Genomic DNA, 11,993 nt, shown 5'->3' with positions numbered 1-11,993 from the left:
GGTCTTGGAGAACTGCATGTATGGAGATGATGGTTTGTTGTTTCTCTTGCCATATACTTATGACTTCTTCCTTTGTGCCTGTGGGTGTGCAAGCAGCAACTCTGGCCCCCGTCTCAGGTTTTACAGCTGGCTGCTGCCCTTGGAAGCGCCTCTGCTATTTGAATGTGCTGCTATCAAAATCTTCCCCAGAAACATCCCGTCTTACAGCAAAAAGGAAACAGAGAGACCAGGATCGGTCCCTGCCAAAAGATCTCCTTCTGAAAGGACAGCCAGGCGCTGGCACGCAATCTGGACAATTGTCATTCTGGCACTCTAGCGTCATCATTTCTTCTCCAGCGAACCTTTGGTGATTTCAATTAGCTGATATATATCCAGTGCTTCTCCTGGAAGACAATGGGACAATCAGTTCCCTGCATTCTGCAGTACACTCGGAGACCATGTAATGTAAGAGAGTGACGGTCATGATTTGCTTTAGTTCAGAGCGTGTAGCACAAAAAGCCCTAAATTTATTCAAACTTCTGTTTTGTGTGGTGGTGTGAATGCAGGAACCAGCACCAGTAGGAAGCTGGAAACACGAGCTGTTCTGCCTTGGAGTTGAAGCTTGCTGCTGTGTGCAGCTCCTGAGAAGCAGAGAGGCGACAGCTTCCTCTGGCAAGGCTGGTTTTGCTGTTACATTTTTGCTGACCCTGATGCGATGCTCTTGTTTGATTTACCTTGGTTTTGGTGAGAACAGAAGTGTCCTTTTTCCCCACAGAACACAAATCCTGTTTCTAAAAGCACCCTTTGCCTGTAAGGCTCCTAATAAAGGTTACCTAAGGGTGGAGCGTCTGATGTGTCTAATGACTGAGAGAACAAATCTGAGGGCAGGTTCTTCTTATCTGGGAAAATGCTGCCGCACATCGAGGAGGAGCTGTTGAAAGCAGCTCCCAGCCAAGAGTTAAGTGTTTGCTTGCAGCAGTTAGAGGGTTATATTGAGTGCAGACAGGGATGACTATAGGCCTTGGGATTGTTGGGGAAGAACACAGCAATGCCAAGGCAGTTCTCTGAACAGAGCTGTGCTGCACTAAGGGGGAGTGGGGAAGGAGAGAAAGCACCGAAGGCTGGAAGAGTTTGGGTTGAGGCACCTCATTTCAGAGAAGGAACAATTCAATCTTGGGCTGTGTTAAAAGCGCACAGGAGGGCTCCTCTCTGAGGGGCACAAAGTAAACGTGTGCGTGGGATAACAGAGCCAGGCCCAGCTCATCACTATCAGAACTATTTGGAAGCAGCAGCACGAACTACTCGGGGACTGAGAAAGGAAAGAGGGGTAGAGAGGGGCTGGCTCCAGGGTGGCGGTTGCCCTGCAGGGCAGACAATGGGTCAGGAAGCAAGGAGCTCACGAGGTGCCTCTGCCAAATGGAGGAGCCCTCGGGGAATGACTGCTTAGGCCAAGTGCTCTGCCGAAGCTGGGGAGGCTTGTGCAGAGGGGATCACAGCAGGGTTAGCTCGCACAGACGCTGCTCACCTTGAGGGATGCCGTACTTCTTCTCCATCCCGGTTGGATTTGATGGCGTCACGCAGTTCATGGTCACCTCTTTCCTTAAGCACTGGTCAACATCCACTGCGCTGAAGAAAGCCACTGACTGTGGCAGATCCTGGAGGCCCAGCTTGTAGGCAAACATGCACCTGGGAGAACAAGAGACCAGGTGGGACGGTGCTACACATCACCCTTCGCCTTGTCACACCTGCCTCTGCTCAGCCACAGCTTCACAAAACATTGGCCAGCCATCGCTAACTGGTTACTCTGCACCCATGTCACTCAGCAGCTGGAAGACAAGGTGCTTTAAGTACTGGGTAGCAGGAGGGTCAAGTATTGCTCAAGTGGATGTGGGAGGAACAGAGCAACGGTATGTCGAGCCTCCTTGGAAGAAAGGAAGAACCCAGCCCTTCGCTGCTGGCTAATCCTCCCAGGCAGAGCAGATGCTGGATATTCCCAGCAGGAAGCCCTGCGCTCGCAGGAGCCGGCACAAAGGCACAAACGTCAGGGCATCTGCCACCGCCGCGCCTGCTGCACCGGCACAGAGAGGCTGTTTGCTGTATCCCTGCCTCAGCTTGGCTTTGGCCAGCTCCCATGTAACCAAATACCCCACAGCGCCAGGAAGGGGATTTGGCAAAGCTGGCTGTGCTGGAGCCAGATTGAAGGGAGCCCTTTGAGGTCAGGAGCTTTCCAGGCTGAGCTTAACTTTGCATGGGGCAGGGAAGCAGCAGGAATGCCCCATGCTGCAGAAGGTGCAACAGCACTGGTGCTTGCAGCAGAAAACAAGCTGCGCCCCTTGCTGTCCCCTGAAGGCAGCGGGGAGACGAGGGATGGGGACAGTTTCAGGCTCCCGGCTGCTCAGTCAAGCCCAAGGGCTGCTGCCACGTGATGGCCACAGACCTGAAGGGAGCAGGAGGCGATGCGCTCGCATCCCAGCAGAGCGGAACGATTGGTCCCGTCTCTGCAGGAGCCAAAAGCTGACGATATCCCCCTCTTGCCAGCACATTAATCCTGAAAATCAAAGCCGAGCTCCATTTATAGCCACCCGAGTCATGCATGGAGGAACTGCAACCTCCGGCACTGCCAGCTTCCCTTGAGCAGAAGAAAAAACTGCTCTGCACCAGCTTGCTGTGGGCAAAGCTAACGCCTTTGCTGTCACCCCAGTCCCTTGAGCTTGCCCTGTCCCACCCCAGAGGCACTGGTGCTCGTCCCCAGGAGACACCACAGCCGTCACATCTCACCTTGTGAGGAGGTTGGTGATCTGCAGGGCCAGGGCTGCCCGGTAGCGATCTTGCTGCTGGACCAGGTAGCGCACCTCGTCATGGATGCTGATGCAGAAGCGCCCGTTGATGTCAAATTCCTCAAAGAGCCACTTCATGGCGACCAGCATGAGGTGCAGGTAGTCGACGGCTGAGCTCTGCACCACCCAGTTCACCCTGCTAGTCAGAAACTGGTGAAAGGAAACACAGACAGATGCTAAGAGAGCATTGGGGTCCAGGGCCTGGTTCCAATACAGCAGAGCTCCTGGGAGAAGTCTGTTAAATTCAGGATTGTTGCATTTTCTTGATGGCATGCAGATAAAGAAAAGGGGCAATGGGTTTCCTGCATGGCTCCAAGAGCCTACGGGGTCTCCAGCATCTAAGAAGGGCTGAACGTGGGGTTGCCATTTTGGAGAAGACAAGCAAAACTGAGCGCTCAGCAGCACAGAGCCGCATCCTTACCTCCCCCTTGGCCACGGCAGGCTCCAGGGCCCTACTGATGTGACAGCCCAGCACTGGGGTCTGCGGGGAGGGGGATAAGGCAATGCTCTCCAGCTTGTTGAACATCTCTGACTCGGTACCTCCAGCCCACACTCTGTGCTCCACCACGTTCCACTTCTTCCTCCGGGACCTGGTGGGGCAGAGGGGAGGTTTGCTGGAAGCGTGGGAGGAGGCTGCAGGCCCCATTTGAGAACCTCAAACGCTCTCTCCTGGTTTGAGGCAGCCGGATGAGCCCCTGCAGCCTCCTGCTGCTCATTGCTCGCTGGGAGAGACAGAGCCCCCAGATCAAACCTACTCAGCCCTGGGGGAGCAGGGAGGGAGGACTGGGACTATCCAGCCCCATCTCCCTTCTCTGCCCACTGCCCGTGGGGCTGCAGCTCCCTCCGCCTCGCACCCCGATGCCACCAGAGCCGTGCAGGGTCAGAGCATCTCACCTTTTCATGGCTTCTCTCTGGAGCCACTGGACATCCTGGGCTGACACCGATCCATCCTCCGCCCTGTCCACAGCCAGGTCCAGCTCCCTCACCAGCCACTCCCCCTCCTCGGAGAGATGAAACCTGGAGGGGAGAGTGACCCATGCCCAGGTCCCGTAGGACACCGCCACCATCCCTGTCCCCGTTCACCCTCCGCCTCTCCAGGCAGCACCCACCTCCGGACGCCCTTGGTGACTGCATACATCTGCTGAGCCTTCTCGCGCGCCTGCTGCTGCGTCAGCCGATGGTTGAACTGCATCAGCAGCCGCTCGGCGAAGGGCTGCCCGGCCCCGTAGATGCGCCCGTAGTTGAAGACTTTGGCATGCTCCCGGCTGATGCCCACCGTGGCAGCCGTCTTGCTGTGCAGGTCTGTCGCGTTGCTCTTCTTCCCCTGCAGAGTCATCCAGCCAAAGGCTGTGCAGCCTGCCAGGATGGGAGCAGGGGTTGGACACCAAACAGGACCGGGCTCAGGGGGTCACCCCAATACCCAGCAAACCCGTCCCCCGCGGCGCAGCCCCGGCTCACCGTGCATGCCGGCGAAGTGCGCCTCGCCAAGGACAGCGGCTATCCAGAGCTCCTGGGAATCGACGTCCGCGCCCACCAGGGAGTAGCCGGGTGGCACCTGGACCATGGCTTTCAGCTCACTGCCCACCCGGTCGGCCTGCGGGACACAACGCCCAGCTCAGCGCAACCCCTGCACCTCCCTCTCCTCCTTGGTGGCACAGGGGCAGCCTTCTTCCCGCAGCTGCGGCACGGCGCTCCCCATGCCCCTAAATTTTGCTCTGAAAGTCAAAACCGGGTTTAACGCACGCATGGGGCATTACCCACTTGGTTACTCCCCCTGGGCTCCTCCAGCATGGAAGAAGGGGAGCTTGGGGAAGGACAGAAACCGGTGCTTCAGTGTTTTCTTCTCCTTTCACCAAATTTTGAAGCTCAGGAGCCTCTGCTGACTCCTTCCCCTCTCGGAAAGTCAAAGCACATCAGCAAGAGTAGGGCCCCAGCACTAGCCCTGCCACCTCAAACCCCAGCATCCAGCCCCAACTCCTATTTCCAACCCAGGCTGCTCCCACCAGTCCAAAACACAGAGGGTGCCCCAAAACACCCCCCAAGGACCCGAGCACGGCCGTACCCGGGCGTTGCTGGCTGTCAGCCACGTGGGCTCTACTGCCCGGCGGGTGATGGTGCCTGCGGTCACCACCTGCGGCAGGATGGCTCCGTAATCATCCTCCTCATTATAGTCGGGGTGCCTGGGACAGAGATGAGGGTGAGCATCATCCTGTGAGAGCACTCCCGAAGTGGCATAGAGGGGACCATCGTCCCGGCTGGGGCTGTTCCTCCCCGTACCTGGTCACCACACGAGGCAGCTCCCCTTTCTTCAGCCACACCACCATCTGGGAACTGGGGGGACACACGGCAGGTGAGATGCTGAGCCTCCTGCATCTGCACAACCTCCCCTGGCCGCGATGCAGCCTCCACCCGCAGGGATGTCGCGATTCAGCTGAAGGCAGCTGCTCACCTGATCCGCTTGTGAGCGTTCCTCCAAAATGAGATCATTTTGTTAATCTCGAGGGCTCTGGTCCCATGGGTGCGGCCCACGGCAGCCCGCAGAGTGCCATCCTCCATCTGGGGCAGGAAATCCTTGGCAAAAGGGCTTCCCACATTGTTATCGTTCCCGTCCTTTAGCAGCAAAAGAGGTGCCAGGGCTCAGCATGCCGCCAACTCCATATCAATAAAGTTCTGTACATCCTCCTGCCCCAGCTACAGAGATGCATTTCCACCACCCAATCCCATGGGACAAGATCACGAGGGTTCCAGGAGTGCCGCAGCACCAGGGTGACAGGCAAGGTGACAGGGCTGTGCAGCAGGACCAGGGAAGCTGGGACGCAGGGTGGCCGGGAAGCCCCCAGGAAGAGCCCCAGGAGCACCCAACTTGCCTTGTGAGGCAGCTTGAAGAACCAGCACCCAGGGATGTTGACATCGTTGTAAGGACCATTGCCGTGGTGGTACAAGGGCTGGCTCCTCGCCTCCATGGGCTCGCACAGCTCATCCATCTCCTCCTGTAACCAGCAATGCGAGGTGATGCCGGGAACACCTCCAGGCAGGTCGGGAGGGGGAAATCGAGGAAAGAGGGACCAATCCGCCACCCCATCCTGCAGGAAACCCCCTTTACCTGCGCCAGGCTCTGATCCACTCTGCCCATTTTCTCCTCCATGTCCACCTCCAGCTGGCTCATCTCCTCCACCTGCGGCAGAGAGGCACCGCGGGGGAAGCCGAGTCAAACACCAATTCTCAGTGATTTAACACTTATTAAAGGAAAATTTCTTACTTCCAGCCCCTGGAGCCGCACACGGGGCTGGTTTTCGCATGCACACGGGAAAAAGCCCAGCCCCACATCTCCCTCCCACAGAGGGACCCTCCCTCCCTCCTTCACCTTCTGCCACATCGTGCTGTTGTCCATCACCAGCAGCTCATCCTCCACGGCAACCTCCGGCCCCGGGGGCTGCTCCTTGCCTTTCTCCAGGCAGTGCTGCCTGTACAGGTACTCGATCACCCTGGCAGGGGAAGAGGGCACGGCTCACGCACCCACAATGGGGCCTGAGGCTCCAGGGCAGCACCTGGGCAGAGTCCCAGGGAGCTCCCAAACCCTCCCATGGGGCAGCCCCCAGCTCGACACCCCACTAGATCCCCCTCACCTGTGCGGGCAGGGAGGGCCCTCCGCCTCTGAGGGGGCTGCCAGCAAATTGTCCTGCCGCCCCGGCACCAGGTAGCCCCAGCCGTGCTTCTCCGAGTAATGAAGGGGGAAGCCATCCCAGGCCAGGCGCATCAGCTTTGGGGTCACCCTCATCTGCAGGCTAATGAGGCTGGGTCCCGGCACCCACCCCGCCTCCTCCAGGCGCAGGCACAGCTTGCGGTACCAGCTGGGGAGCAGCAGAGATGGGTCAGAGAGCGCAGGGTGAGCCCTGGGGACACCCAGGGTCCCCAACTCACCCCGGGTGGCCCGGCAGGTGCTGGATTCTCTTGGGTTGCAGCACGACCGTCTCCTTCAGACGCTCCAGGCGGACCTGGCTCGCAGGGGCTTTCAGCTCCTCATCCTCACCAGGGGGACCAGGGTCTGGTGGGGCAAGGAGGACTGGCTGGCAAAGAGCCCTCCGTGCTGCTTCGCCAGGGACGGGGACCTCAAACCAGCCCCCCGCCACGTGCCCCAGCACGGGGACACAGGCCAGCGATGCTTCACCCTGCCAGCACCAACGAACCAGGTCCCTTCATCCGGGCGCCCGTGGGAAGGCATCCCTCGAGCACCCCTCGTCCCCAGGGGACCACCTGTGCTCACCTTCCTGCCACTCCTGCGTGGACCCGTCTGTGCCCGCCGCCGCCGCAGGGGCTTTGCTGTTCCCGTCCTGATCCTTCTTTTTCTTCCCTGGATTCTTCTTCTGCTTAAACTCCTGCGTGTCCCACTCGAGATCCCAGAGCCAGGGGTCATCCTTGTACCTGCCGACACATCGTTGTCACACTGCAGCTTTGCTCCCATCCCCAGCACCCGCCCACAGCCCCCCGTGGACCACTCGGCATCTGGTCTCTGTCCTGTGAGCATACCTGTCGTCGTGCAGCAGCTGGCAGGCATCGTTGGCCAGGTTCATCAGGGACTTTTTCATCTCCTTCTGCAGCTCCTCGTAGATGCCCTGAGCATCATCCAGGTACCTCTTCCAGTTCCCATTGACCGGCAGGTAGGACACCCCCATCTCCAGCATCCCTGCAAACGTCACAGGGTGGGGGCACCTAGGGCCCGAAGCAGCAAGGAATTAGATGTCTGCTGGAGCAGATTTGCCCTGGAAGCACCAGACTACGACAGACACGAACATGTCTTCACCTAGAGTTTCCCAGCCCTGCACAACCCTCGATGTTCTTCCCCTAAACCCATAAGGATCTCTGTATCTTCTGCCTGCCCTGCACATAAATTGCTGCCTTAAAAACAACCCTGTGCAATAACCCCAAAGCTGTATCGCTCCGATCTGCCTCATTACGTCTGCTTGCCTCCTCCAACCACGCTGTGCTGCTATTTATTCCTTGTCACCTACAAAATGTGGGTCTGAAGTCCCTCCTGAAAAGGGGTTCAGGGCCCCCCAACCTCCTGTCGCACCCCAAGGACAAGAGGAGCCGCATCCCATCCCCAGAGGGACCACGATCCTCCCCACTGCCGGCAAAGCCCGCAACCCCTTGGCCAACACCAGCCAGAGCTCAGCGGTTCTCACCTCTCCATGAAGAGCGGCAGCTGCTCCTGAAACACCTCATGGGTGGCCTGGACATCGCGGGCACAGTACGACATCAGGTCCTGGGGGCAGAGGCAGGTGAGAGCAGGCAAAGCAGCCACCGCTCTGCCAGTGCAGGGCAAGGCACTGGGGCTGCAGGAGGATGGGGGACGTCACAGCCCCACGCACACCCAAAGCCCTCGCAAGAAAGGGCAGCAAAATGGAAACTACCCCAGCAGCTGCTCCTGCCCCGCTCCCATCTCCGGCTCCCGCTGCCCGTCGGATGTTGGGATGGCCGCCCGCACCTGGAAGTGACTCCTGATGTCGGCCATGGTCCCCTTCACAAAGAGCTCCCGCGCCTCCTTCTCCAGCGGCTCCCCCCCGACGTAGAGTGCGTGCACGTCTGCCAGGTTGTTGATGCTGCTGACATTCACCCAGTCCCACGAAGTGACCTGCGAACAACAGGGAGGTCAGATGGTGCAGGACAGGACCAGCTACGGCCGAGATCACGAGGGGTAAAGGATGCCGCTGCTCCGTTTTAAACCAAGGCCACCTCACCTGGAAGGTGCTGGGGAGCTTCACCCAGCAGAGCTGCTCCAACAGCTCCTACTTTGCCAGTATAGCAGCAGATGGTCCCGGTACAGGAGCAAACGGTCCCATTACAGGAGCAAACGGTCCCCTGCCACCCACGCCACTGCCAGCGGCTCAGCTCCTTTACTCACAGCTGGCCCCTCTGTTTTGCTGCGCGTTTTCTTCATGTGCTGCTTGACCTGCTGCAGTCCTTTCCTCTTGCCGTGCTTGGCAGCCATCCAGAGGCTGCGCTGGAAGCCCGTCAGCCCCGAGATGGCCATGTGCATGCTCATGGTGTCCAGGAAACGCACCCGGGAGCCCTGGCACACACGGGGGGCGGGGAGAAAAAGAGATGGTTTGGGACACGCTGGAGGAGAAACGTGCTGCCAAACGTCCTGCAGCTGCCAGCAAGCACCGCCCTGTGTTACAGAGCTGCAAGTCCTCTGCTCAGGTTGCTTTTGTCAAGGCAAAGCTTTGCCTCCCGGCACCCCTCTTTTGAGGGCCAAGAGCATCCCCAGCGCAGGCTATCAGCTGCTCAAAGGCTCCTGCCACGTCCCCAGCTGCAACCCTGCAGCCTCCAGCTGCTTTATGGGGTGCAAGAATATCTCCCTCCAAAGGGATCCAACCCCAACCTGTTCTGCAGGACCAGGCGAGCACAACGCTGGGGTATCCATGCAGAATGACATCTACCAAAATAACCCTGAGAAGCCAATGCAAACGATCATCCAGGTAATGAACTGCAGCTGCCGGCACAAATCAACAGCACCACAGATTACCTGGATGAGGTACTGCTCCTTGATGAACGCCCGGTCGAAGGCCACGTTGTGCCCCACCACCACTCTCTCTGGCCAGTCCTGCTTCCCGGCACAGCCGGCGCCGGCCGGGCTCTCCAGGGGAATGAGGTCAGCCAGGGTGAGGTGGGTGGACCAGGAGTACCGCTGCTCCAGCAGCCGCTTGCTGCACCACGAGTACCTGCGGAACCCCACAGCAGTAAAAAATAAAGTAGGGGCTCCAAGGACCAAAAGCACCCGCTGTGCCACGGGGTGTTGAGCAGGATCCCACCCGTGGGAGGGAGGCAACCGACCCCAGGGAGCGCTGTGCTTGCTAACCAGAACACGTCCCACATCCCAGAGCCACACTTTGGGGCTGCGCTATGTTTTCCCTGCAAGCCAGCAGTGGTTTGCAGGAAGAGGCTCCACTCGGGAGCATCCCCATCCTTCCCGAAGCTGTGACACCCCCCCCCCGCCACAACCCCAGCGTCCCTGCTGGCACCGCATCTCACCAGGCGTGTGGCGAGACCGCCACGGCCAGCGTCGGGCAGTGGCCATCAGCCACGCACACCTCCACGTCCAACACCACCGCCCGCTCCTCAGGGAAGTTGACAGCTTCTGCTTGCCCGTCGGGGCCGTAGCGGGTCCAGCCGAGCTGCCATGCCCACTGCGTGGGCATGGGGGGCAGCTCGCACCGCAGCAGCTCGTTGGCCGCCTCCAGGTAGGGCAAGCTCTGCTTCTGCGCCAGGAGGCGAAAATGCTCATCGATGTTGTCCCCGTACATGCGGGGCAGCTGCAGGTCCACTTCGGGCAGCGTGGAGGTCTCCTTGCCCCACAGGTCGTGGCGTTGCAGGTGCTCCACGCTCCTCTGGATCTCCGCTGCTGAGTAGCGTACCTGGGCCCCCCGGAAGATCTGCTCGTGGAGGGTCCTGGACAGCATCTGGATGTTGAGGGGGTTCATGCGCCGCTGGCCCTTGGCAGGCTCCTGGCTCGGGTTCTCCGGCAGCGGGTGGCTGGCGGAGGAGCTGGAGGTGCATCGCTGGGGCTTGGCACCACGGGCTGCAGCGCAGCCCCTCACCGATCTCCTCCAGAGCAAGCACCTCATCTCCTCCCGCTCTAGGGATGCACCTCCAGCACGGGCTGCTCCCCCCGACCAGCCAGAGCTGCAGGGAGAGAGCAACAGTGAAGGGCGAGCTCGGCACCGCTCGCTCAGCCCCGCCACGGGGCAGCCCTGCCCGCCACTACGGGCACGCACGGCCGGAGCTGCCCAAGGCACCGCACGGCCGGGGAAGGCCGGGCTGCCCGGCTGCACTGCAAGCCCCCGCAGCTGTGCAACGCCCCCGCAGCCGTGCGCACCCTTCCTGCAGGAATGCACCCCTCCCAAGGAATGCACACCCCCCCGCAGCCGTGCAACCCCCCCCGCAGCCGTGCACACCCTTCCTGCAGGAATGCACCCCTCCCAAGGAATGCACACCCCCCCCGCAGCTGTGCACAACCCCCCCCGCATGCATGCAACCCTCCCGCAGCCGTGCACAGCCCCCATAAATATGCAACACCCCCCCACCCCACCCCCGCAGCCGTGCACCCCCCTATACATCCGTGTACTCCCCTTATACCTCCGTGCACACCCCCTGGCACGCATGCACCCCCTCATGCAGCCGTTCCCCCCCCCGCAGCCGTGCCCACCCGCGGCGACGCGCCCCTCTCACCCCGCGCACCTCCCCGCTCCCGGCGCGCGCCGCCCGGGCCTGCTCCAGAGGGCGGATCCAAACCGGGGCGCCCGGGGGAGCTTCCGGCCACACTGACGTCCCGTCCCATCCCGTCCCGTCGTCCCCCCCCCGCGCGCATGGTACAGTCCGCCGGCGGCGGGCTCAGTAGGTCGCGCGGGAGGGCGCAGTAGAGGCGGCCGCGTGGCCTAATGGATAAGGCGTCTGACTTCGGATCAGAAGATTGCAGGTTCGAGTCCTGCCGCGGTCGGCGGTAGCGCCCGCCTGGCGCTGTCCGTTTTGTTCCGCCCGCCCGTGCCGTGGCCTCGGGGCGGGAGCCGGCGGCGGCCTGGGGCTGCTCCCTCCCCGCTACCGGCGCTGCCGACACCGGGGTCACCGCACTCACGGCTCGCGTTTTGCCCATGTTTTTACCGGAAAAGGCGGGGGGCGGCTCCGCGCACCGGAGCCTGAGACCCATCGTGTTGGTACCGGGGGCGGCGCAGGGAGGTCCCGGGGCACAGCCGGGGAGAGCAGCCCCGCTGCGGGGCGGGGGCCGGCACGGTATCGCCCTCCTGGTGCGGGTGCACAGGCTCCATCCTCCTCCTCCTCCCCAGCCCCGGGCTCCCAGGGGAGGGGCAGGGCCGGCAGCCACCATCCTGCTCCCCGTCACCCTGCGGCTCCGCAGCCACCCCTCTGTTCGTGTCCGCTACTTACGGGGCTCCTTACAGCCCATCAGCACGGTTCAACGGCAGCCAGGGCACCCACCCGCACCCCAAAACCTCGCACCTTAAAGCTTTGAGGCCTCAAGGGTGCCTTGGGACGAGCGGTGGGGTCCAGGGTCCCCTCACCCAGCCCGGCCGGGGTGGGTGGTGGGTGGCCGCACAGATGAGACCGGGGCATGGGGTGTGTGAGGGGGCAGCAGGAGCCCTCGGTGCTGGGGCGTGTGACACG

At 61.1% G+C, this 11,993-nt stretch overlaps 1 protein-coding gene and 1 non-coding gene across 3 annotated transcripts; one reads left to right on the top strand and one right to left on the bottom strand.

Moving 5' to 3' along the window:
• Window positions 1–308: 308 nt before the first annotated feature.
• Window positions 309–10,475, bottom strand: POLG (DNA polymerase gamma, catalytic subunit). 2 transcript variants are annotated; one of them, XM_050902966.1, is made up of 22 exons: window positions 9,849–10,475; window positions 9,343–9,538; window positions 8,719–8,886; window positions 8,302–8,448; window positions 8,000–8,079; window positions 7,344–7,526; window positions 7,081–7,238; window positions 6,738–6,861; window positions 6,443–6,667; window positions 6,181–6,301; window positions 5,911–5,991; window positions 5,684–5,806; window positions 5,266–5,426; window positions 5,094–5,147; window positions 4,879–4,996; window positions 4,275–4,410; window positions 3,926–4,172; window positions 3,711–3,833; window positions 3,238–3,406; window positions 2,758–2,966; window positions 1,505–1,665; window positions 309–383 (listed from the first exon to the last, which is right to left on the bottom strand). In XM_050902966.1, exons 1-22 carry the CDS (start codon window positions 10,439–10,441, stop codon window positions 322–324), a joined length of 3,639 nt encoding a protein of 1,212 aa, XP_050758923.1. In that variant the 5' UTR covers window positions 10,442–10,475; the 3' UTR covers window positions 309–321. The 2 variants fall into 2 exon arrangements, with proteins under 2 accessions (XP_050758923.1, XP_050758922.1); XM_050902965.1 differs by having other exon boundaries at window positions 5,920–5,991.
• Window positions 10,476–11,240: 765 nt separating this feature from the next.
• TRNAR-UCG (transfer RNA arginine (anticodon UCG)) lies at window positions 11,241–11,313 on the top strand. Its single transcript has one exon. It is a non-coding gene; the product is annotated as a tRNA-Arg (tRNA).
• Window positions 11,314–11,993: the final 680 nt, after the last annotated feature.

Source organism: Gymnogyps californianus, chromosome 11 (assembly GCF_018139145.2).
Source record: "Gymnogyps californianus isolate 813 chromosome 11, ASM1813914v2, whole genome shotgun sequence".
NCBI classification, from domain to species: domain Eukaryota; kingdom Metazoa; phylum Chordata; class Aves; order Accipitriformes; family Cathartidae; genus Gymnogyps; species Gymnogyps californianus.
This window is presented reverse-complemented; position numbering and strand designations above follow the sequence as displayed.